Here is a 26,846-nt window from a genome sequence, read left to right as displayed (position 1 = left end):
GGCTGTAATGAGAAGAATATTCTGCCCTCCAGCTGATTCCTCGCTGTTTGTATTTCCAGTTCATTTCACTTGTACGGTCACCAGAATTAACAGGATCTCATGAAATCCGCTTTAGTGCTCTGGACACCCAGATAAGCTCGCCTTTACCACTTCTATCTCTGCAATTTCTGATGAAACAGATGTCTGAAGGCCAAATGCTTAGAACGTACCCCAGCACTGATCATAAGTGAAGGACTTGCTCTGTCCTCGTGTGTGATCTCACTTTGTTTTGTTTTTAATTTTTATTTTTTATAGGATATAGCTGATTAACAATGCTGTGGTAGTTTCGGGTGGACAGCAAAGGGACTCAGTCAAACATGTACATGGATCTGTTCTCCCCCAAACGCCCCTCCCATCCTGGCTGCCATGTAACCTGGAGCAGAGTTCCCTGTGCTATGCAGTAGATCCTTATTGGTTTTTCATTTTATTTATTTATTTTTGGCTGCTCTGGGTCTTCATTGCTGTGAGGGCTTTTCTCTAGTCGCAGTGAGTGAAGGCTACTCTCTAGTTGCAGTGTGTGGGCTTCTCTTTGCGGTGGCTTCTCTTGTTGCAGAGCACAGGCTCTAGGGCATGCGGGCTTCAGTAGTTGCAGCTCCCAGACTCTAGAGCACAAGCATAGTTGCTTTGGCATATGAACGTAGTTGTTCCATGGTATGTGGTATCTTCCCAGATCAAGGATCAAACCCATGTCTCTTGCATAGGCAGGTGGATTCTTTACCACTGGACCTCCAGAGAAGCCCCGGTTATCCATTTAAAATATCGTAGTGTGCACATGTCAGCCTCAAACTCCGTAACTATCCTTTCGCCCCCATCATTTCTCATTTCGACTTCAGAGTAAGACAAAGCAGATTTCCCATAGTTTCTTCACTGGGACCCATAATTGTGTGGTATCCCCTCCTCCTGACACTGTCACCTGCCTGCCCTCCCTAGGGGGGGAAGCCAAGCAAAACTCACAGCAAGGGCATGTGAGATCTGGGACAAAAGTGCTCTGGGCAGCCACTTTGCATCCTTATCTCTGGCTCAAAATGAAGTTTTGAAACCCTGTTATTGCAATAATCACTTTCTTGTGCACTTGAAATTAAATCAACATTTAAAAATCTAGCTCCCAGGCTAAAGGTTAGTCTTGGCCAAAAAAGTTTTTGGGGAAACAGAAAGTCATACATTAAAACAAAGAAGCTCCTAACAATTCCAAAATGGGATATACTTCCTTTCAGCAGGGACTGGATTGGTCTGGGGGCTGGAAACTTCTACTTGTGTCCCCTGCAGGGGCCAGCCCAGTTTTTTGCCCAGAGAAAGTCCCCATAAGGTTTTGACTCAACTGCCAGCCTGCTGGGCAGCACATTTCTTTCCAGCTGCCCCTAGGGCTGGCCCTGGACACTGGCATCAAACGATCTTTGTTTCCAATCACGCTGCAGATCTACAAAAAAAAAAAAAAAAAATCCCCCAGGCCCTCTAGAAAACATTGCTTTCACATTGAGTTACGCCACGGAAAAGTGCTATCAAGCCACGGAAAAGTGCTATCAATGAAAGATCAATTGACTTCAGTATGTCAGATAGTGGAGGAACTCGGTGGCTGATAGAAATCAGCCCACTGCTTTCAGGTCTTGCTGCATCATGACATACCATACATCCGGTAGAACTAGCACAAGGGGTGTAGATGTGTTTGTTGACCCCCTAGATGGAAGCCATCTTTCTGAGGCTCAGCAAGCCCCCATTAGGTCTGACACATTCTGGGTGGGCAGTCTTCATGATCTGTTTCAAGTTATTTTCAGACCTTAAGGCAGACACAAGGGCATTGTGATCATCAGAGGACCAGTTTCCAGCATTGCCCATGTGACCTCCCCAAACAGGTCTATATACCAGTCTAAGAGCAGCTTAGACAAGACCGTCTCCAAGGCCCAAATGGAAAGGTCCCATCCATCTTCCATAACACATTCCAATTCCCCCACACAATCAGTCTTTCTGTCTGAAGCAGGAAGAACCCGGGTGGTCAGGAGTTGGTTTCGGGATATGATCATTCTGTCCTCACTACCCTAGGGTCTGACAGCCCCACTGCCCATCTTCCAGGAAGTAGGTGAGCAGTGGATTCCCTTAGAACCTTCTTGCGGCCACCTGGCTTCTCTGAAGCTGATGTTCTGTCTGGTGGCCCATCCCAGCCACAACTTGTGACTTACTGGGTTGGCAGTTGTGCAAGTCCTCGGTGCTCATGTCCCAGCCCTGAATTCCCCTGGGTGCTCTTCTGACCACCTTCTCAGCCCCACTACCTCTGACCACCTCTTGGCAGACAAATATCCCCAGATCTTTCCACAAGAGTTCCAGTTTACTTAAAAGGAATGTTCTTCTCTAAGTGGAATTTTGTTAATTGGACCTCAATTCACATGGGCTGTTTGGGTTTTTCATGAAAATCATCAAAGGTAATGCACTTTTGGGACTTTCCTGGTGGTCCAGTGGTAAGACTCAGGGTTCCCAATGAAGGGGGACCAGGTTCAATTCTTGGTCAGGGAACTAGATCCCACATGTTGCAACTAAGATCCGGTGCAGCCAAATAAAAAAAGACATTGTGCACCTTGACAGCTGTAGGCAAGTCCAGGTGTGTTGGGCCCAGCCTGAGAGGGTACAGAAATTGGTACAGGGCCATAGAGGGGCCCCCACAAGCAAGGAGCCCTGAAGCCAAAGCTACATCAGCTTCATGGTATATCTACCTCTGACCTTATTCGGAGACCAGAATCTTAGGGACACTGAGTTTTCTGTCACTTCTGTTGGTCTATCATTATCACAAGAACAATCTGAGGAGGAGATTAAGAATGTGATCCAGAAAGGCTCACATGCAAATACCTCCCATCTCTTTCCTGGGGGACTTTGAGATCTTGAGCATTAAGTTAGCTAACCTCACTCTGCTTCAGTTTTCTTCTTCTGAAAAACGAAAACAAAGCGGAGGTAACAACACCTCTTTCACAAGTGCAGTGTTGCAAATTACAGGGAGGGCATGTTTATATAACACTGGTACAAGTGTTCAACACTATTCACTCAGTGAATGATGGATCATACCCCCATTCAACTGTCTTCATTAGAGTTTGTAGACGTGATTGAAATCTGCCTTCTACAAAGGCAAGTTGGTTATGAACTTGACAATAATTGGCATGGAGAATGCGAGCAGGTATTCAGAGGTGGTATAAATGTATAAAAATAAGATGCAAAATTGAACCACACTTAGCCTAAACCAGCAGCTGAGAATTATTTCCCAACCACAATGAGAAATATTTCTCAAGCACGATGTGCTGAAAGTCCACAATCCAGATGACAATCCAGATGACAGCTATGGCTTCACACAGCAGCAAGAGCAGAGATGCACACATACAACATGCAAGGCTCCCAAAGCTCTCGGGCACTTCTGGCCTCCTCATGGCACACGTTCTCCTCCAGGTTCAATGCCAACCCCTAAAACCCATCCCTGGGCCAGTTGAGAATCACACTCTTTACCAGACTTCAGGCAAAATACTGAATTTATTCAGCTGATTTGACGGGTCATGTTGGATAAAAGTATCATTTTCATTTGTATGATGTAAAAACATACTTGGAATATTCACATACATTACAGTGTTAAAAATATATATGTATGAAAGATTCGTGAAGGCATTTGATATAAAACATACACAGTATGCTATTTTAATATACAAACGCTTTCAAGAAAATAGAGAAGTAAGACTTATAAAAGTAGCATCATTAAGAATTTATAAATGTTCCATTTTTCTTAAAGGTCACATTCTCATCCTTTGGGATGTACAAACATTATGTGGTTTAACACAGTTTTATCCACATTCAAAACATCATGTTTCAAATGTCTGAAGCATAGCATGTACAGTACAAAATGTTTCCATAGGAACTGAACCAAACCTGTCACTAGTGGCAGCGGTCACATGGCTCCGAATTCATCGGTTAGCCATTTTTAAGACACTAGTTCAGCTTATCGCTATAATATTCAAGTTGTTCTATTTACCCCAAATATAAAGACTTTCATTTCTATCAGCATTTATAGACAAAGGCTTGAAGAGTTATTGTACAATATACACCAATATACACCATATATACACTGAGTTAAAAGAAGTTCCCTTAGTTAAATTATTAATAGAACCAAGAACAGTCATTGTAGGCTAATATATTATTCTTGTGATTGGTATTCTTAAAATTTTGAGCAAAGTGCACAGTGGATGGAATCAGTCACTGAGAAATGATCCTTCCGTGAACTCTCAGCTTCCTTAGAGTCAGGCATACCACCTGAGAAATGAGAACTTTCCAGCCTAGTGGGCCAAGGGTAGCTTCACACATCAACACACAGGAGTCACATGGAGTCACATTCATGAGTCGGAGGAGCCCAGCCAATAAAAATACAATTCCCTCGAAGGAGACCCTGTGCAGAGTCAGCAGAATCAGCTTCCCAGAGATCTATGAATATTGAGTCCTAATTCAGGGCAAACGCCACCAGCCATTAGCCATACTCTAGGGTCGGTGGACCCCGGACAAGGTTGAAATAGCCAGCAAGGGCCCCAAGGTCTATGTAGAGAGAACGCTGCCTCTTTAGCATCTCTGATTCCTCAGTACTCCCAGTGCATGAAGAGTCTGAAAAAGGAAACATTGAAAAAATAAAATAAGTGATCAGGGGACATGTTCAATAATAGATGCCTCTTCCCTCAACTTAACAAAAACAACAAACTTTGGGCCTAATGGAACAGCATTCAAACTCTGTTGAATTATTACTAAAAAGCCGTAGTATTGGGGGCTTCCCCGGTGGTCAAGTGGTTGAAACTCTGCCTGCCTGTGCAGGGGCTGTGGGTTCGATCCCTGGTTGGGGAACTAAGATCCCACATGCTTCAGGCTGCATTTCTGGCTGCAGCCAAAATTTTTTTAAAAGCCATAGAGTTGAACATGATGGGCTAGTTTATGGGATACAGCACAGACAAAAGAATTTAGAAAAGAGTCAACCACCACAAAAAATTAGCTGGAAATTCTGGCACATTTTCCAACATCCCAGACAATTCTTTTCAAATGCAGGAAAGTCAGATAAGAAGCTGAGAAATGCAAATAAGCATTCCAGGCTTGACATCTGGGTTTGGACCCAAATACATTTAGAACATCACAGATTTCATAATAAAAACAGAAACCCTTCTCCATGCATATCCAATGTTCCTGGAATGTGTATCGTTTTTCCTAAATGGGAAAGTTTCACAGCTGGAAGAGAGATTTTTGAGCAGAGGAAGACAGAAATGCAGGTTGCCTTCAAATTCAATATTTTATCAGTGCTGTGATGTTTCCAACCAACAGCTGGCATAGTTTACCATAACTGCATTATACAGAGTTCCACTCTTTGCCAACAGCAAAATTGTCATGCTTGGTCTATTTTTAAAAGCAAACACTCTTCTCTGTTGCAAAAGAAAGCAAGGCAGAGGTAATTCTCAAAGACAGCGTTACCTCCATCTGCACTGGAAACCAGTTAGGCTTGCTGGTAAATTAGCCAATTTTTTTTTTTAATTATGACTTTTTTTTTTGCCACACCCCATGGCTTGCAAGATCCTAGTTCCCCCATCAGGAATCAAATTCATGCCCATTGCAGTGGAAGCATGGAATCTTGACCACTGGACTGCCAAGGAATTCCCAGCTAATTTGTTCTTTCTTTTTTTTTGGTATATGCTTTTGCTAACATTCTTGCTAAAATCTCTCCAACGACTTATAGCATGCAGGAAGTTACTTCAGTTTTTTTTTTTTTTTTAATTTTACTTAAGTCAAGTTGATTGACAACATTAATTTCTGCTGTACAGAAAACTCAGTTATATATATATATATATATATGTATATGTGTGTGTGTATATATATATATATACTATTTCATATTCTTTTCCATTATGCTTTATAACAGGATATTGAGTATAGGTTCCTGCGCTATACAGTAGGACCTTGTTGTTACCCATCGTACATATACCAGTTTGCATCTGCTAATACTATTTTTTTCCCCAGGCATGTTCATGAGTTCTATAAGAAGGTGTATGGAGACAGAAAAAGAAGGGAAGCCAGGGCACTGCACACCGCAGGGTGTCCATACCGGCAATGTTCTCAGGAAGCTCCAACTCCTTCCGGCTCAGGAGCCGCTTCCGCTCAAAGAGAGCAGAGTCCAGGCTCTGACAGCGGGGCTGATCCTCCCTGGAGGGGTTCAGCGCCTCGTGTTTCAGTAGGTCTGCTGCCCTAGGCCGGTGATTGGGGTTCCTCTCCAGAGCAGCCTCAATCAGCTCTCTCATACCAGGACTGCAGTCCTCAGCAATATCTTCCAAAGGAGGCGCTTGCTTGTGAATCTGTGAACAAACCAGTTCTCTTAGCATCAACGGCATGAACATATACCCTCGACAGGACAGGTATTCTAGTTACAAGACCCGGAAAGTCTTTTGTTTTGAAGTGAATACAGCGCATAGCCTTCGGTAACATTTCCTAAGGACACTGAGTGAAACCCATCTTTTGGTTAAATGCAGTCAGAGTTAAACACTTGAGGTCTGAATACACGGCTTTCCATAGGAGCAATGCCCAAAGGTCCCTGTGCAGAAACCGGGAAGTGCCTGCCTCTCAATTTCTCTATAGTCAAAGGAGGTCGGGGTGGGGGCGGGTGGCGCTGTGTGTTTCACTATGTGCCAGGCTGCCCTGGGGATCTAGAACCTAATACCTTCTTTCTGGGAAGTGTTCAAAGAACATATACATCTTCCTCAGTTCAATGATTTATGCTACTCTGATGTTTTTCAGTGGCATCGTGTGTAACAGCATAGCAAATAATTTCTGCCTGGGCACAGCTGGGTGGGTTTCCACAGGGTGATCCCTCCATGTGGGAGAGTTAGGGTTATACTAAGCCTAGTACATGGTCAGCATACCATGGTTAGCATGCTGAGCATATACTAGTGTTACCATAGAGGACGATGGTCATACTTCACCATCATCAGATGTGTGTACTATCAGAGAGAGAGCAGCTCTCCTGAGCAGGTGAGATGCTCCAACCCCACCCTCCCCGCATCGTCACCACTTACTATGTACAGGTAGGAGGGGTAGGCGGAGCGCGGGTAACGCTTCACCCAGGGCGGGGTGCCCGTCTGCATGTGGATGAGAGTAGCCCCCAGGCTGTAGATGTCTGCTTTGGTCGAATGGCCCCTGCAGAGGATCACCTCCGGACTCATGTAAATCTGAAAGAGAAGCAGAAGGTCAGTCTGACCCCCTCAGGGGTCTAGGCACCATTTCCCTAACCCAGTTCTGGAAGCTGGCACATGCCCCTCGCTGTATCCACTGCACACTTCGTCCCTTGAGAACAGCATGTCACTGCTGTGGTCCCTTCAGCAAAGGAGTAGCATTGGCCCGTGGGCACTCAGGCAGCTTCACCCTGCAGCCTCACAGCACATCTCCCCACAGACTCAACACAAGGCAGCAAACTAGCCATGGCTGAGAACGCATCTGGCACTCCCACTCAAAGTTCTGCGAAGCAAGGATCGAATGTTTCCTGTTCCTACTAAAACACCAATTCCTTCTGTATTTCAATGGACACTAAAATACACGTCCTCATTTCATGTTTGGCATTCAAATGCCAAACCGATAATTATCTTCAGTCATCAAAAGCAGCAGAGGTCCCCAGAGTATCAACACTGACTACACAGAAGAGAAGAATTTAAAGTGTAACACTGGAGGACTTCCCTGGTGGTACAGTGGATAAGAATCTGCCAGCTAATGCAAGGGACACGGGTTTGATCCCCAGTCTGGGAAGATTCCACACGCTTCAGAGCAACTAGGTCTGTGTGCTGTAACTACACAGCCACGTGCTGCAACTACTGAAAAGTCCATGCACCCTAGAGCCTGTGTTCCATAATAAGAGAGAAGCCACTGCAATGAGAAGCCCACGCACTGCAACTAGAGAAAGCCCCTGTGCAGCAACAGAGACCCAGAGCAGCCCAAAAAAAAATAAAGTGCAATATTGGAAAAGTGATCCTAGTGGGTCATTTCTATGAACCTCTTCTTATTTCTACCTACCAGGGAGCCCAATGACTAAATACTAAAGGCAGGCCATGTTCACATTGTGCAAGTTGGTTTTATGAGCCAATGCTGGAAAAGGAGGGCTTGTTTTAGAAGCAGTTTCCCTAAGCAGTGTGTGTTTCTAAAAGAGAAAAAGAGCAAACACCAGTGACCTGTCTTCATGGCTGGTACAGGTACAGTGCAGTTCCTACCCTCACCATCAATATTTAGCTTTAACAACTTTGGATGCTGCCATGAATGTGGGGGGTGGGGGGGGGGGGGGTGGTGAGTATTCCCAGAATACATTTCAGAGTAAATAAAGAAAGAACTGGCTTACAAAAACTGGGGAAATTGCCCAGTTTCCCCACCTCACTTGCCTCAAGTACTTCCTACAACACACTTCCGGGCTGCCTGGGCTTGGTTCTTTACTAGGTTTTTTTCTCTCTCTCTCTCCTTGGACTTTCTTACTAAATAAAATCGCAAAGTTGAGCAACACACTCAGTGGTCAGGACAACTGTTAACAGAGGTGCCTGCCTCCCCTCCCCGCCACCCCGGCGACTCTCCTAAGCAAGGATTAGGCAAAGTGTTGCGGCTGGTGTCACCAGCGGCAGCTGTGAGCCTGGGGCCCTGGAGGGGCTGTGGGGTGGCGTGTGGTGGGGGCAGATGCCTTGCCCAGAGCCCCATGGCTCCCAGTTCCTGACTCCTTAAGCTCTAGGGAGCCACAGTAGCAGGTCATGGGGTCAAGGGCACTTCCTGAAACAGGCCTGGGGGGAACCCAAGTCAGGCTCTCTGGGGGTTGTGCACCCTTAGCTGTGGACCCAGGAGCCTAGAGCTCGGCAGGGTCAGGGGGAGGGATGTCAAGGCCTTCACCTCCTAACACATTTATTACAAAGGGAAGGAGACTTTGTGTGTGTGTGCGTGTGTGTGTGTGTGTCCCCACGTACTTGATGATGACATGTGACCTTATGTAAGAACTTTACAAAAGGAACAAGGCTATCAAGGGAACTCTAATTACTTATTCACATTCATTATTTCTTCTCTCTCTGTACCAGGGAATTCCAAAACAATAGTTTAAAGATAGGCTGGATTAACCCTGTGTAAGTGCATCACATGGCATGGTTACAAGATCATGCCCCGAATAGGCAGGCCACGAGTGACCAGTGTCTGTATTTGGAAGCTCGGCTCGGGGGTTCGGAAGTTATCTGATCAAACTGAATATCAAGTTCTAATGGAAGGCAAATCCGCACGGCTGACCCTGACTAATGATACCTTCTTGCTCTTTGAGGATGAGGGGTCAAAATAAGCTTTCTGAGAAGTGACCCTTACACCTCAACTCATCAGCACACTTCCTACCACACTTCAATCACAAGTGCCAGACATACAGTAAACAAACACGGGTGGATCAGAAGAGTTTTTACAGCTAGGAACGCCAAGGCCAGTTTAGCACTTCATAGAAAGCAATTAACATTTGGTGAAAATACTTCAATCCAAACTCCTATTCAGGAATAGACACTGTGTTGCTATCTCGTACTCAAACACATACTCTTCTGATAGAAAATCCCAGAAAGGAGATGTCTTTCTCCAGTTATTGCAAAATGTCCAATTTGATCATCTTGCTGGGAAGAGAAAGGTATTTTCCATCTTTAATGCCATAAATAGTTTGTTTCTCAAACTGGCTCCAGGAAAAAAGGGTAGAGTGTCACATATCTGAAGGTCTGACAACTGCCAAAACATGCTGAAGTAGTTCCAAAAAAATCATGTCAGAAGTGTTAAGTCTTATTAGATTTTGTGCTTTGGGGAAGTATTCCCAAGATCTGGAGACTAAAACATGCTTAAAATAAAAGGTCTACAGTTTTGTGAATATTATTTTGCTCGAAGACAACTCTCCAGGATCCTCTCCCAAGTATTTTCCAGAATAAGTTCACTAATAAAAGCAAAACCAAAGATCTCTTCTACTGCCCAAGAAAGTCTGCTTTAAGAGAGTTAAGAAAAGGCTTACACAGCCTGGATGGGAGGAGGGTTTAGGGGAGAATGGATACATGTGTATGTACGGCTGAGTCCCTTCACTATTTACCTGAAACTACCACAGCATTATTCATTGGCTATGCCCCAATACAAATTAAAAAGGTTAAAGTTTGAGGTGGGAAAAAAAAAGGATTAAAAAAAAAAAAAAGGCTTACAGAATCCCAGCCTAAAATGCAGACAATTCCTTTTGCAACTGCGTGCATGCGTGTACTCTGTCACTTAGTCGTGTCTGACTCTTTGCAACACTTTGGACTATAGCCCACCAGGCTCCTCTGTCCATGGAATTTTTCAGGCAAGAGTACTGGAATGGGTTGCCATTTCCTCCTCCAGGGGATCTTCCCAACCCGGGGATCGAATCCACATCTCCTGCGTCTCCTACATTGCAGGCAGATTCTTTACCGCTGAGCCATAGGAGAAACCCTTGCACTGCAACTGAGTCCAACGCAATACATTTACTAGCTAAACTAAAGGTTATCTTTTGATTAACACGAGGACTGACCTGGTAATCTTGAGGCAAAGATTCACCAACTGCCCCCTCTTCACTTCCTGAGGGCACTTTCAACAGAGAAGGGCATGGGGCTGAGGGGCTCTGATAGCTAAACACCTCATCGTCATGGAGATGGGCCAGGAAGGCAGATTCTACCCCCATGTACCTTCCCAGATGCAACCAACCCCATACCCATCATAACTGACTGTGAACTAAATGGCTGGTCATTTATTAATAATCCAGGTAAATTTAAAATAGATCCTAACTCCAGAATGGAGTCCTTGTTGGCTTTGTCTTGGGTTCCATCCCTTGCAGGCACAGCAGCCTGAACAATCAGATGTCCAACAGACACTCACTACATGAATCAACTATGCAGCCTAATGATGTGAATGCTAAATGTATTATTTGAAAGCTCGTGAGTGCATTTCTCTGAATCTCATTTAGATTCAGGAAAGTTTTGTTTTTGTTGTTTTCGTTTCACAAATGAGTTGAATATTATAGTAAGCTTATACCTTCAAATTTCTTTCTTTTAAGATTCTAAGTTCATGTCAATGTATGACAAAACCCACAGCAATGTTGTGAAGTAATTAGCCTCCAACTAATAAAAATAAATGAAAAAAATTTAAAAAAAAGAGTCAAGCCCCCCCCCCCAAAAAAAAAGAGTCCAAGGATTAAAGAGAGGCCTAAAATATCAGATCTCAATAAATGTTGTCCTTAATGATCATGATGATTATGGCTGTAACTGAACCAAAGCAGTAATACTATCATACTGAAAATGTACATATTAGTTACACAGCAGTTAAACCTTAGACTATAGACTCAGAAAAAACTAGATTCGATTCCCTGATCTGTCAGTAGCTGAATAACTTTGGGCACTTTATCTTAACCTCTTGAAGCTTATTTTCTTATTTTAAAATGGTAATAACAGTATTTCCCTATGATAGTAGTATTGTGAGGATAAAATAATATAATCCAAATAAAGTGTTAAAATGAGCACACGACACAGAGTGAATGCTCATTAAAAACGTTCCCATGATAATAATGATTTAATGTAATGGATTTCTTCCCCTTCTTTGTCCTTTCTGCAGTAATGATAGAACATCTTATTTTTACTGTTGATAAGATATTGCCAGACTGTGCTGGTGGTCCAGTGGTTAAGAATCAGCCATGCAATGCACGGGATGTTGGTTTGATCCCTGGTCAGGGAACTAAGATCACACATACCTCAGGGCAACAAACCCATATTCCACAACTGCTGAACCTACTGGCTCTGGAGTCTGAGCACCACAACTTGAAAGAAGCCCATGCATCACCACGAAATACCCTGAATGCCACAATTAAGACACAAGGACAGCCAAACATAAATAAATACTTAAAAAAAAAAAAAAGCTATTGCCCATTTTCGGATGAACATAATTACCTCTGTTCCACGGAGGTCCTTAGGAAAATAGATCTCTTCGGTCATTTGGACACTTAGACCAAAATCCACCAAAACAGCTTTTGTGGACATGAAAACAATGTTGCTAGCTATAAAGAGATGAGAAATTTTAGTAAAAAATTGTGTATCTATCCATAAACAAGATGGAAACATTATTTAAATTGTGTTGCAAATAAAGATACATTGAAATGCTTCCTTTATTGAAATGAGTGCATTATATTCAAAAGGAAAGGTGAATGTGGGTGTGAGTTTAGGTAAAAATCACTGCAGATTTGTCAAGAATTCAGTCAAAGTGGATATAAATGAAGGTAGTCATTAATAATCCTCAAATTACAATAGCCAAGACATGGAAACAAGCTAAGCATCTATCAATGGATGAATGGATAAAGAAGGTTTATACATATGCAAATTTTGTGATTAACTATACACATATAAGTTGCCTGATATATATTAATATAATGGGATATTATTCAGCCATAAAAAAGAAGGAAATCCTGCTATTTGTGACAACATGGATGAACCTTGATGGCTAAATAAGTCAGACAGAGAAAGACAAATCCCATACTATCTAACTTTTATGAGGAGTCTAAAAAAGAAAAAAGCAAGCAAACATAGAAACACTTAACAAAGTGGGTACCAGGGGTGGGGGCAAAGAGAATTTGGGATGCTGGTAAAAAGGGTACAAACTTCCAGTAACGAGATAAAAAACTTCTGGGACTATATGTCCAGAAGTAATGTATAGCACGGTGACTATAGTTAAAATTGTTGTTGTTCATTCGCTAAGTGGTGTCTGACTCTTTGTGACCCCATGGACTGCAGCTCTCCAAGCTCCTCTGTCCTCCACTAACTCCTGGAATTTGTTCAAATTCATGTCCACTGAGTCAGTGATGCTATCTAACCACTTCATTCTCTGCCACCCCCTTCCCCTTTTGCCTTCACTCCTTCCCAGCATCAGGGTATTTTCCAGTACTGAATGGTACTGGAAATTTGGTATGGTATTTTTGTAAGTTGCACATTTTAAAAGTTGTCACCACACAAAAAAATTATAAATACATGAGATGGATGATGTGTTAACTAATCTTATCATAATAATCATTTTGCAATATATACATGTATCAAATTACTACATTGTACATCTTAAACATATGTTATATTGTCAATTATTTCTCAATAAAGGTGAAAAATATTTTTTATATTTTATATACTGTGTACTATCATCAAGCCACTTTCTGAAATAAAAAGTAAAATACCCAACTTTTCTCAGTACAAGTTTTGCTAGCCCAATTTATGCTTAGATATTGATCTCTCTTATGGATTTCCCCACAATCTCTTACTCTTAGAAACCAGTCAGGCTCATGCTTAGTTGCTCAGTTGTGTACGACTCTTTGCAACCCCATGGACTGCCAGGCTCCTCTGTCCATGGAATTTTCCAGGCAAGAATACTAGAGTGGGTTGCCATTTCCTTCTCCAGGGGATACTACTGACCCATGGGCAGTCCTCATGCCATCAAGGACCTTCATATTGAACAGAAGAGCCCATCTGCCTAAAGTTCAACTAGTCTGTGTAAGCCAAAAAGGGACACATCCAAAGATAACTCACGTTTAATGTCATGGTGGATCACTTTCTTTGAGTGCAGAAAATCAAGTCCCTTGAGAACATGTTTTGTCACCCAAATAATCTCAAATTCTCTCATGGGTCCACAGCTCTCCAGTTTCTCCAGGACAGACCCTCCTTCGCCTGCTTCCATGAAGAGGTGGACAGTTTCACCCCATAGAACGGCGCCATATAACTCGGCGATGTTCTCGTGCCGGAAGCAAGCCTGGATTTCCACGTCAGATGGCTTAAATTGGTCTACTGGGATCTAGAACACAAAAGCACAAAGAATATCCTCAACAACTCCAGGATAATGAAAAATATACACAATATAGGTCAACTTACAAACCAGAAGGCAAACAAATGCCCTCAAGGATACTCTGATGTATTATGAAATTGTACTCCTGAGTAAAGATAATGCTTACTTGGGATCTGCCTTTACATTAACATCTGCATAAGGTGAAAAAATTCAAAATGAGAAAATAAAGGACAAAATAATAAAATACTACTTTCATTTACAGTAGAGACACCCAATGAAAGAACTGTTCATGATTGGCCCAGAGATGGTAATTTCCTATCTGTTATACATGGAATTTCTACAGTACTAGATTTGGGTCATTGTTTTCAGTCTTCCTCGTCACAAAATACTATCTCTAGTTTCACCGTTCATGTTCTAACAATGCATTTAAATAAGCACTGACCATCTATTCTATGGAGAATCAATAGTCATTAATAAAGAAAGAAGTAACTCTTTCATGACAGGAATGCCTCCAAAATAAACTGTTAGATTGAGGTAGGCAAGATGCAGAAATGCACATACTATGTTCCCATTTGTAAAAAAATATTCCACTATACAGACACATGTCCATAGAAATTTTCTGGAAGGACATGTAAGAACCCATTAATGGTAACTGCTGCAAGGAAAGGAGTCTCATTCTTTAGGCTGCATCCTTATGAACTGTTTGGGGTTGTTAATCATCTTACATGTTTCTCTTTTTTAAGAAAACACACAGCTTAAAAATTAAATATAAGGACTGCAAGGAAAACAAACCCGCAAAGCTATTTGCCATGTCTTTTGTGATAAAACTGAAAAACAGAACATTTTCTGGCCCTAAGAGCTTTAAAAAAATGTCTCTAGATTTTTTTTTTAAACTTGGACATATTTCTTTATAAATGCAACCTTCAAATAACTTCTATATTACTTCCTTTTTTCCCTTAATAACAGATGCTCTGGGTTAACCTTTATGGAGGCACAAACGAGGCCCTCACGACGAAAAGAGAGACTGAGATAATAGTGTCATTATTTTCTATTTTGTTTTTTGTTAAATCAAAAGTGAGTCTGTTTAACTGCACTTAAAAAAACTTTAAAGTGGAAGAGACATACACAAAAATGCAAAACTGATTATCACACTCAATGAATTTTCAAGTGAACACACCCATGTAACCACCATGTAGATTAGGAAACAACTTCACCTGCATCCCTGAAACCCCCTGCTGACCCCTACCTATCACCGCTCCCCAGGGACACCCACTAACGGGATTTCCAACAGGTCTGTTTAGTCTTTTGGGCCTTTATAGAGGGTTGGCCAAAACATTCCTTCAGATTTTTCCATACGATGTAATGGGAAAACCTGAACAAATGTTTTGGCCAACCCAGTATAAATGGAATCTCATAGACCAGATCCTGTTTTGTGTCCAGCTGTTCTAGCTTCAACTAATGTAGATTCATCTACATCATTGCAGTTGTAAGTCATTTCTTCTCTTTGCTGGACAGCATTGCATTATATAAACACACCATATTTCAACATCTGCAAACTTTCCAGTTTGGGGCTATTGCAAACAGTGCTGCTATGGACACTCCAGCACATGGCTTTTGGGGACCGTGGATGCATGCCTACTGGGCAGGCACCTGCAGGAGCGGAATTGCTGGGTCACAGGGTATGTGTCTGCTCACTTTGGTAAATCAGGCCAGTCTTCCAAAGTGGGGGCACCTCAGCAGGTGCTTAATGTTTAATAAGAAGAGATGGGGTGTCTTCAATACTGGTCTATTTAAGTTCAGTTTTTGGGGACTTCCCTGGTGGTTCAGTGGCTAAGACTCCACACATCCAATGCAGGGAGCCCAGGTTTGATTCCTGGTTGGGAACTAGATCCAGGATGCTGCAACTAAGAGTCCATGCCAAAGCGAAGATCCCACATGCTGCAGCTAAGACCCAGTGCAGCCAAACTAAATAAATAAGTAAATATTTTAAAAATAAATAAATAAATTCAGCCCTTTAATCTGTAGTCCTGAGGAGTCTTGTGGCTTTCCGAACAGTGCCTACTTCCCTGCCCAGTCCCCTCCCCTGTGGGTGAGATTAAAAACAGCAGCAAATAAATTTGCTCTTGCAGGAGAGCTTCCCTCCTCTATCCCACCACAAGAAGGATGCAGGCATCCAAGCTGGCACTAAGTAAGCTAGTACCTTCTTTTTTATCAGCGCAAACTGACTAAACTCAACTATTGTACTTAAGTAGACTTGGGGATTAAATGACCCCAGGTAGGAAGCCTATCTATAAAACAGAGATGCTTTGTTGGACTGAGCACCCTCAAACAAGAAGCAGTCAAAGGGCAGCCAGCTTTGTGTAAAGAAACACACAAAAGCCCCAACACCAACACTCACGGCAACGTGTCTGGTTATGAAGTACATACCAATTTACATGCCATCCTTTTCTTAGTCTTTATATCTTGTGCTAAGTACACTTTCCCAAATGCCCCCCGAGGAATGAAATCGGAGCCAATGTTCCTGTAGGTCAGCTTCCAAGGGATGAGCAGAACATCAGAGTCTATTTGGTAGCGTCCATTCTGAGGAGTGATTACCTACAACAAAGCAAACACGCAGGAAGGTGAGAATTTCAGCAAGGTTCTCTTCCAAGACCCACCCTTCAGGAACTGGTTATATTAGAAGACATTCTTACACGCAGTGTTAAAAATGAATGTCACTGTATGTAATCCTAACAGTGTACAGAGGCTACATTTAGAGCTTCAGCAAGACAGAGAAAGCATGTCACAGAAACACGTCACTGGCCAGACCTGATCATATTTCTATATGCATGTGAGTAATTCATTGCGAAAGAGAACTTTAAAAATGGTTTATCTAAGGCACCCTGATTGTTGTGACCAAAAGCCTGAAAATAAAGATTGCAGAAATGTAAACTGTACACGCAAGCTGACTGGTTTCCAATTAAAATGTGCTAACCTGTCAGTCTGCATAACTATTACTCAGAGATGATGCACACAGAGAGAGTGCGGAAATGAACCGATGGATCACAGAGGATTCTGGAAAACAATGTGTTTTGCCAGAGCTGTAAGTTGACATAAATAAAGCAAAGGCAGAATTATCTCTCATCTACTCACTCATTTAATGTTTACTGAGGGCATGATATGTGCCAGGCTCTATGTTTGGTGCTGAGAAGGCAAGAACAAGAGACAGACAGTCCCTGAGCTCTGAGGGTTCACGAGTCAGCAGACACTTTGAATAAGAGGTCTGAAAGACAGCTGACTCAAAAACTGAGAGCAACAACCTAAAGAAGATGTGGTACATATACGCAATGGAATACTACTCAGCCATGAAAAAGAATGAAGCAATGCCATTTGCAGCAACACGGATAGACCTAGGGATGATACAAAGTGAAGTCAAACAGAGAAAGACAAATACCACATGATATCTGGAGAAGGAAATGGCAGCCCACTCCAGTACTCTTGCCTGGAAAATCCCATAGACGAAGAAGCCTGGTAGGCTACTACTGTCCATGGGGTCGCAAAGAGTCAGACACGACTGAGCAACTTCATTTCATTTTCATATCATTTACATGTGGAAACTTTAAAAAAAGATACAAATGAACTTATATACAAAGCAGAAAAAAAACTTATGGCTACCAAGGGGAAATGGGAGAGGATAAATTAGGAGTTTGGGATTAGCATACACACACTACGATATATAAAATAGATAACCAACAAGGACCTACTGTATAGCAAAGGAAACTCCACTCAATATTTGGCAATAATCTACAATAGAAAAGAATCTAAAAAAGAATGTACAGCATAACTGAAACAGTTGGCTGCATACCTGAAATGAATCCAACATTGTAAATCAACTCAAATAAATAAATAAAAATAATAACTAAAAAATTAAGAGAGATATCTTGATAGCAGTATGCGTTATAAGGGTATGTACCCATGTCAAAACTCATCAAACTGGATGTTAAAGATCTTTGTATCCTATGTGTATGTGTTAGTCACTCAGTCATGTCTGACTCTTTGTGACCCCATGGACTATATATAGCCTGCCATGCTCCATTGTCCATGAAATTCTCCAGCCAAGAATACTGGAGTGGGTGGCCACTTCCTTCTCCAGGGGATCTTCCTGACTGAGGGATTAAACCTGTGTCTCCTGCACTGCAAGCAGATTCTTTACCATCTGAGCCACCAGGGAAGCCCTCTGTGTATTCTACTGCATAGAAAGTCTATCTGAATTTTTAAACAGTGAAAAATTAAAGGAAGAATTAATAATAATTAAAATGAAAACAAGTTAATAAGACAGTTCATGAGAGAGGTGACCTGGAGCACATTCCTTTAAAAAAAAAAATTGTGTAAAATATTTTTCAAGGGCTAGAATCTCAAAAATACAGGTTTTACCTATAAATCATTAGTAATATTATGACTTCAGATTATGAATTCAGTAATTATGAGACTATCAAAGTGACACAAAGTTATTTCAAGAACGGAAGAGGCTGCAGGGGAATGCGGATCACGTGGGGAGAGAAGATAGCGATTCATCTCCAGACCCGCTGGGCTGCTCACACGACCCTGCTCCGGGAACAACCCTGGTGACCATAAGGGTTATTCACTCAGGACCCGTTATTACTAATCGTAGCTACACCCCACAGACATGCACACTATTAGTCAGGAATGAAGCAGAGAAAGATGCTAATACTTAGAAATGTGAAGTTACTGACACTCAAAACTTTAGCATTTACTGAGCATGGCCGCCGTGCAAGAGGGACCATAACTAAGCAGAGACCACGGTCTTGCCAAGTTTGAAATATGACCTCATTTCAAGAAGCGTCACCTCAAGTTCCTGGAGGCCACTTCTACAGGAGGCTGGGGACATGGTGGGTTTAGTCCTCAAGACAGAACTGTGCCCTCGGCACCAGCTGCACTGGCTTTACTGCCTCTTCCTTGTTATTAAATATTTACATATCCAATTGCTCTTGATTCTCCAGGGCTCACTTCAGGGTTTAAGCAGCCTTCAGAAAAAAAATGTTACTTTTTTTTAGGTTTGGTTTCGTTTTTTTTTTTAATCACTGAAGTATAGTTGATTTACAATGTTGTGTTAATTTCAGGGGTTCAGCATAGTGATTCAGTTACATAAACACATATATATTCTTTTTGAGGTTCTTTTCCATTATAAGTTATTACAAGATACTGAGTAGAATTCCCTGTGCAGTATGGTGGGTCCTTGTTGTTTCTCTATTTTATATGTAGCAGTTTGTACATGCTAACCCCAAACTCCTAACTTCTCTCTTTCCCCTCACCTTTCTCCTTCGGTAACCATATGTTTGTTCTCGATGTCTGTGAGTCTGTTTCTATTTTGTAAATAAGTTCCTTGGTATGATGTTTTTAGATTCCACATATACGTGACATCATGGGATATTTGTCTTTGTCTGGCTTCACTTGGAAGTTTTACTTTTGTTCAACTCAAATCTGCTTTAACCCACTCTGACCCAGTGTCCTCTTAGCTGAGAGGATGAGAGTAATAATATTAGCCATCTGCTGAGTGCTAGCTCTGGGCCAGGCACTGTGCTGAGTACTTCACACACTAACACATCAGTTTCACATACGTCTGTGATGTAAGGACTCTCTTTATCTCCACTTAGAGATGAAGAAACTGACTTGAAGAGGTTAAGAACTCAGTAGGCAGTGACAGAGTCAGGTCTGTCTGACCTCAAGCCACAGCTCCTATTCTTTAGATAAGAGCCTTCAGTTTTCCAGAGGTTGTAATTAAAGTTGAACCCAGTGACCAAATGCCCAATTTATACTCCACTGAGATGGCTTGGACTTCTCCTCTTTAGATCAAATACTGCAGTTCCTTCACCCCAGTTTACCATTCCCCCACGTTCTTCTCTGAACGCCCTGAGAGTTCTCCAGGCCACCTCTGATGACAGACCCTGAACGTGCAGGGTGACATACAAGTGTTGGCTAGTATGTGGTTCTGCAAAGTCCCGGGATCTTTCCAAGCCCTAGACCTTCCCTATCTGGGTTTGAAGTATTTTTCCCCTTTTTCTTCTTTCTAGCAGCCTAAGTAGATAATCTTCTGGAAATCTCTGTTGTCCATTATCTCTGTCAACTCTTCCATGTACTAAAGCCACATTCAAGTGCAGACATTGGAGGCATGCTGTCCGTGTGTGTGTGTGTGTGTGTGTGTGTGTGTGTGTGTGTGTGCTCAGTCGCCCAGTCATGTTCAACTTTTTGCAACCCCATGGACTGTCACCGCCAAGCTCCTCTGTCCATGAGATTCTCCAGGCAAGAATATTGGAGTGGTTTGCTATTTCCTTCACCAGAAGATCTTCCTGACCCAGGGATTGAACCCCCATCTCCTGTGTCTCCTGCATTCACAAGCGAATTCTTTACCACTGCATCACCTGGGAAGCCCCTATGCTGTCCATTTACTCATCCCAATCACTGCCATTGGCATGACACATCGCCAGCCCAGAAACAGCATTTGAGTAGGTAAGTCAGTGAGAATGATTCCACAAGGGTGATGTGGTAGCTAGAAAATGGATATGACCTTGGGCTACATGACGAGAGACGAGGGATCTAGAACAAAGGCCAAGCTGGCTCTGTGCTCCCCTGCTGGTCCCACAGCAAAGGGGCAGCCAGGTTCAAGCGCAGGGCTGTAAGATGGGTACTGGCTGGGGCCTGTGCACGAGGAGGGGCAGGCACAGCCAGGGCTGATGGGGAGAGAAGAGGGAAGACGTGGGGGACGAGGGAAGAAGAGGGAACACGTGCAGTTTTGCAAACACTGGGAGGACTGTCGTAAGGAAGGAGAGTGACAACCACAATGGCCTGTGTCCTTCCAATACTCTCAGTGTGCACACAGGCCACTTGCAATTATTTGACCCCAAACAACCATGTGGAGTGAATGTGGCCATTTACCCATTTTACAAATGAGTGAATGGAGGCACGGAGGTTGTAGTAGCTGGCTTGGGGTCACCTACTCCATTTCAGAGCTGAGATACATGCCAGGCACTTGAACTCAGGGGCCTGCTCTCTTCACCACTACTCATCATATATGTATGAGAGTCATCCCATTTTTATGGCCAAGAAGTAGGGCTAGGACTAAGGGCGCTCAGAGATAAATGCTTGTGCCATCTAAGGAAGGACTTCTCTGCAATCAGTTGGCCTGATATGACGATATACGCCCCAGAATATGATGCATGCTTCGTCACAGGTTTCCAAGCAAAGGCCAAAATGCCCCAGCAATTATTGGAGATGATGAATGGGGTGAGCCAAGCCTCAGAGAGAGAGCTGGATTCAAGTATATTTAAGGTTTTTTAAGACTGAGAAGCCAGGAATCCGTGACTAAGCCCAGAGGAGTAGCACTCAGCATCACACACCCACACCTTTGAGCGAGCTCCTTGGGGATCTTCAGCTTCCCAATAATCACACAAGAGTTGAGTGTTGAGAAACCATTTTAGGCTACTCATCCCCAGATGTGGGTGAGAGTTGGTCTAGATTATAGGTAACTTGTAGCACCCTCATACAAAGCAATCCCTGGCTTAGTCTCCTCAAGTTTCTTCCCCAGGTCCTGTGGATGTTGGAGGGATCTTTATAAATATTATTTTTAGGAAAACAGCAGATACCTGCACACACATGCAGACCACTGTTTCACATGCCTGTGCTTCAGGTTATTTTTGTAATTCCTGGGCCCTCCATCCCGTCTAATTCCATGGTGCTGTGATTGTCGGTTGCCAGCAACACACCATGTATCTGTGCCTCCAATCTCACCATCTGGAACATTCTCTGTTCTCCATCCCCTTCATCTGGCTGATTCCAACTCAGTAATTAAAACATCACTTCCTCTTGGGGGGAATTCCCCTGGCAAGGCAGTAGTTAGGACTCAGCAGTTCTACTCCGCCAGGGCCCAGGGTTCAATCCCTGGTTGGGGAACTAAGATTCAGTTTGCAGAATCTTAGTTCTGCAAACTGCATGGTGTGGCCAAAAACAAGGGGGGAAAAATTCTTTTTTAATTCCTCTTGGAGGCCTCTCTGATATCCTATCAACCCTCACGGTTATGTGAGGTATCTTGCCTGACCATTCCCCTGATCAGGGTGTAGCTGTATTGAGAAATATTACACTGCATTATAATTACATGTTTACTTGCCTCCTTCAGCACGCAGAAAGCGACCAGGAAACACAGATTGTATTTCTAGCACCTGAAAAAGCACCTCATGCTCTGTAGATATTTGAGCTCTGTCTAGCAAACAAATGGACAAATCCTGGAAGGAGAGCATATGGTCCATTTGAAGGTACACTTGGAACCAACGTGTTTAGTAGATGATTAGCCATCATCTTGTAAAACAGAGAAACAGAATTTCCCCGAATTCCCTTCCATACATTCCCAATTCTATGGCCCATCTCTCATCAGTCTGATTGGCCAGGGGAAAGAAGGGAAGTCTCTACATATTTACAAGCAAAAACAGTGTGTTTATTCTGTATGGTTTCCTTTAAAATAGTCATTTTAACAAGTAAGTATGCAAAAAAACCCCACATAAACCATTATGTTTCTGATCATAGACATATATGTTATTTTGAACCAGAGTTCTCCAGCTATATTTTAGCTAAGACAAACAGATATGACCCCTAGTTCAAATTATGACTTCCCATGTATGAAAAGAAGTACTCTTCTCAAGACAAAGTTAAGTATCAAATACAGTTTGGCATATCCAGACCAAAGCAAGTTATACAACAATGCAAAACGTAACCTTTACTTTTTTTTGTAAAACGTGATTTTGCAATCTTGCTGGCAATTGAGCTATAGGTGAACACAGCTGGCTTCTAACAAAACAATTCACTTCATAGCTGACCTAAATCACTGTGTTGTTTTGAACTGAACAAATGTGGTACACAAAAAATAATAATAATAATTAAGTACTTGGTACAGACTCTACTTGTTCAGCACCACCCTCCATATATTAACCATCTCTCCATTTATATGCACCAAAGGAAACTGGGGTGCTTTCGTCATCAGTAAGCATGTTTTGCAAGTTCCCACCCACTCCTTTGAGACTTGTTCTTTTTCAAAAGTTAGATCACCTTTAGCCAGCACCTACATTCACCTTTGACACACTAAGAGACCAACCACACCCCAATACATCACCTGATCTTCTATTGTGGCAACTAAGTGTTGTCACAATATTTTGGATTATTTGCATACTTAGCGTAACTAAACAAATATATCCCTTGTCATTCATACCTCACCAATTAAAGAGAGAGCATCTCTGGATAACTATTTACTGCCCACAAACTACATTTCTGCAAGAACTGAATTTAGCCAGTATTAATACTATGATGTTTCAAGATGTAACAAAAGAGGATTTTTTTGTTACCAAAAATTCAGCCTTCAAAAATGTTAATTAAACAGAACATTCTTTGACATAAATTATAGCAATAATTTTTGGATCTGTGCCCTAAAGCAAAGGAAATAAAAGCAAGAATAAACTAATGGGGCCTAATTAAACCTAAAAACTTTTGCACAGCAAAGGAAACCAAGGACAAAACACAAAGACAACCTACTGAACAGGAGAAAATATTTGCAAATGATACTACCAATAAGGAAAGGGTGAATATTCAAAATATACAAATAGTTCCTACAATTCAACATCAAAAAAACAAAAACCCAATTAAAAAATGGGCAGAAGACCTTAACTGACATTTCCCCCAAGAGGATACGCAAATGGCCAACATGCATAGGAAAAGATGTTCAACATCTCTAATCATTGGGAAATGCAGATCAGGACTACAATGAGGTATCACCTCACACCTGTAAGAATGATTATCATCGAAAAGAACACAAATAACGAATGCTGATGAGGATGTGAAGATAAGGGAATCCTCCTACACTGTTGGTGGGAATGCAAATTGGTGCAGCCACTATGGAAAACAGGATGGAGGTTTCTCAAAAAACTTAAAAGAGAACCACCATATTCCCTAGCAATTCTACTCTTGGGTATACATCTGAAAAAATGGAAACAATAATTCAATAGACACATGCATCCCAGTGTTCTCAGCAGCATTATTTACAATTGCCAAGAAATGGAAGCAATCTAATCATCTGTCAACACATGAATGGATAAAGAAGATGTGGTATACACACACACACACACACACACACACACACACACACACATACACACACAATGGAATACTACTCAGTCATAAAAAAGGATGAAAATTTTGCCATTTGCAACAACATGGATGGACTTGGAGGGTATTATGCTAAGTGAAATTAAGGCAGACAAACACAAACACTATGATATCACTTATATGTAGAATCTAAAAAATAACCAAATTAATAAATATTAAAAAAAAGAAACAGACTCATAGAAAATAAACTAATGGTTAACAGTGGGTAGAGGGAATGGAAGGGGGTAGAGGATTGAGAGGTATAAACTATTATGTGTAAAATAACCTACAAGGACATACTGTGTAACACAGGAAATATAGCCAATATTTTATAATAATGTGCATGGAGTATAACCTTCAAAAATTGTAAATCATTATATTGTACAACTGTAACTTATACAAAATTATACATAAACTATACTATATAAAAAATATATAAAGACAAAGTCTTTATTCCCCTCTCACATGAAAGAGTCTCAAAGCCTTTCTCTTTGACTTAATTGACAAGTGACCTCTTTAGTGCATCATGAAATTCAAATTCATTCTTCTTAATTACCTATTTGTAGAACTACTTCTAAAATATGGAGAAGATTCTTTAAATGGAACTTTTAATGAAGGCTGTTTTTGTTGCAGCCTTCACGTGGAGGTCATTCTTACAGATATTCCATTTTTAAAAACCGTACCTGGCAGCCAGTCTGAACCACGTTCAAATCCCACTCAGCATTAAATGTAGCAGGAGTAGGAAGCTGAACACACAGCACTCAACTGATCAGGAAAAAACATACCATATTTAACAAAATTCCAGATTCTTGTGGTCGGCGTCTGTATAAACGCTTCGCAGTGTTGGATATGTGGTTTGCAAAAGCAAGCAAGTCCTCCACAGTCCCGTATCTGACTGAGGACAACCAAGGCCCCTCCTGCCCGCTGAGCAGCAGAGACTCAGACCGCTCCTCCTCGTTGTGGTTACTGTCCTGACACATGGTCAGCAGACTGGGTTCATAAACCGCTGGCTCTTCACTTGCGTAAAGATTTTCCATAATGTCTATCACATCGGACACATTCAAATGCTTCATTAATAAATCGAGTTCTTCTTTGTTGTCACTCCCGGTGCTCATGAACTCCATCACTGTTGGGCTCTCCAGAGAGTCTGCAGAAGAAAGCGCGACTCCTTAGTTTACCGTGTTTGTATCTGCGATCAATAGGAAACTGACAAGATGGATTGGGTACAGGCTTCTATGTGCCTTTGTTCATAAAATAGGGGCTGCAGCCACAGTGTGTGTGAGGTCAAGTGCACAGACAGTGAAGAAAGGGACTGGAGATAACCTTTAATCTGGCGCTGACTTTACAGAAGGAAACCTGAGATCCAGTGAACTCACTAGCTACCCACTTACTCACTGAGTTGCTGGCATCAGCTGTAGCTTCTGAAAATAAACGTTCACTAAACCCAAGTGTGAATCTGAGGAGCAGGAGTTGAGGCGCCTGGCTCTTGACAGTTTCCAACCTGCTGCTCTCCCAAAAAGGGCAATCCTTTCTGCATGATCTCTGTGACTTTTAGGCCTTGGGTGAATTTAAAAAGAAAAGAAACTCTCTGGGAATTCCCTGACAGTCCAGTGGTTAGGACTCAGCCCTTTCACCACAGAATCCTGGGTTCAATCCCAGGTCAGGGAACGAAGATTCTTCAAGCCACATGGTGTAGCCAAAGATAAATAAATACACAAAACAAAAATAGAGTTACATTAAAAAAAAAAAAAAAAAGAAATTCCTTTACCAAATTCAGGAACTAGCTTTGCAAATAAAATTCAGCTCCTAAAGCCAGAAGCATCTCAAATGGATTTTAATCTAAACAAATTTGGTAATGGTAAGTCAAGTTTCAGGAATAATTCTGATGCAAATAAACTTAGAAGGAAGACAGCAAACCTCAAATCCTCCTGCTGAGGATGGCTATGAGAAAGAAGATTCTTTTAACCTGTAATCAGCTGTCCCCTCCTGTGACCAGAACTCTTTAACAGGACAAAGCATGCATCTCACAGACTCAAGAGGTTTCATTTAACATCTAGATCAATGACTCTCTAGAAGTTGTGGTAAGAGGCCAGGGCAGACAAATCTATCATAAGCAAGACACAGACAAGGTCAACTAAGTCTGCCTAGCCAAAACTGTGTTTCAGTTCTTATACACACACCAGGAGCCACACTTGGGGATCAGTAAATGAGAAAACGAAGAGAAATGAAGGGTCAACAGTGAGGCTGTAACGCAGGATTTTGGAACAATCCCATCCCAAAGCGTTAAAGATAAAAGGACTTAAGGGACCTAAGAAAATAGAAAGATATGTATGTCTACTTAAACTACTGCACTCCTGGAAGCATCCTCTCTCTGAGAGATGTTTCAGGTTCTTAAAAGCACAAGCCTTCAATGCACACAGGGATAAATAAAAACCACAGGCTCCCATCAACCTGGAGCACGCACACCAAACCCAGGGAAAGGGCCACCTGCCCACAAGAGCCAGACCCAGACCTCTTGGTGAATTTCACTGGAGAAATGAACCATTCAATTTTGTGCCATTATTAAGTTACTGGGGGATCAATTTCTGCTCTACAAACAGTGTCTGGGGTAAGAAGGTAAAAGATCCTGCAGTCTGACACCCCACCTAGACTCAGACTGCAGGGGATCCAATCTCTAGCCTCTCCTTTTCTGTCTGCTGATCTTGGGCAAGTACTTTACCCATGGAGCCACCTGCGAAGCCCTCTTTAACCCCACTGAACATCAACGTTCCCCATCTGTAAAATGCAAGTAATAA

General features: G+C 42.1%; 1 protein-coding gene across 8 annotated transcripts in view; it reads right to left on the bottom strand.

Moving 5' to 3' along the window:
- Window positions 1-3,534: 3,534 nt before the first annotated feature.
- Window positions 3,535-26,846, bottom strand: part of MAP3K8 (mitogen-activated protein kinase kinase kinase 8) — a 34,536-nt gene continuing 11,224 nt past the window's right edge. For 7 of the 8 annotated variants that reach the window (XM_061126371.1, XM_061126372.1, XM_061126367.1 and 4 more), the window contains 7 exons: window positions 24,837-25,198; window positions 16,297-16,464; window positions 13,617-13,878; window positions 12,000-12,106; window positions 7,098-7,250; window positions 6,134-6,380; window positions 3,535-4,656 (listed from right to left, as the gene is read on the bottom strand). In XM_061126371.1, coding sequence (XP_060982354.1) covers window positions 4,526-4,656; window positions 6,134-6,380; window positions 7,098-7,250; window positions 12,000-12,106; window positions 13,617-13,878; window positions 16,297-16,464; window positions 24,837-25,175 — 1,407 coding nt within the window. In that variant the 5' untranslated portion in view covers window positions 25,176-25,198 and the 3' untranslated portion in view covers window positions 3,535-4,525. The remainder of the gene's footprint in view (window positions 4,657-6,133; window positions 6,381-7,097; window positions 7,251-11,999; window positions 12,107-13,616; window positions 13,879-16,296; window positions 16,465-24,836; window positions 25,199-26,846) is intronic. The other variant, XM_061126374.1, reaches the window with a different exon arrangement.

Source organism: Dama dama, chromosome 23 (assembly GCF_033118175.1).
Source record: "Dama dama isolate Ldn47 chromosome 23, ASM3311817v1, whole genome shotgun sequence".
NCBI classification, from domain to species: domain Eukaryota; kingdom Metazoa; phylum Chordata; class Mammalia; order Artiodactyla; family Cervidae; genus Dama; species Dama dama.
This window is presented reverse-complemented; position numbering and strand designations above follow the sequence as displayed.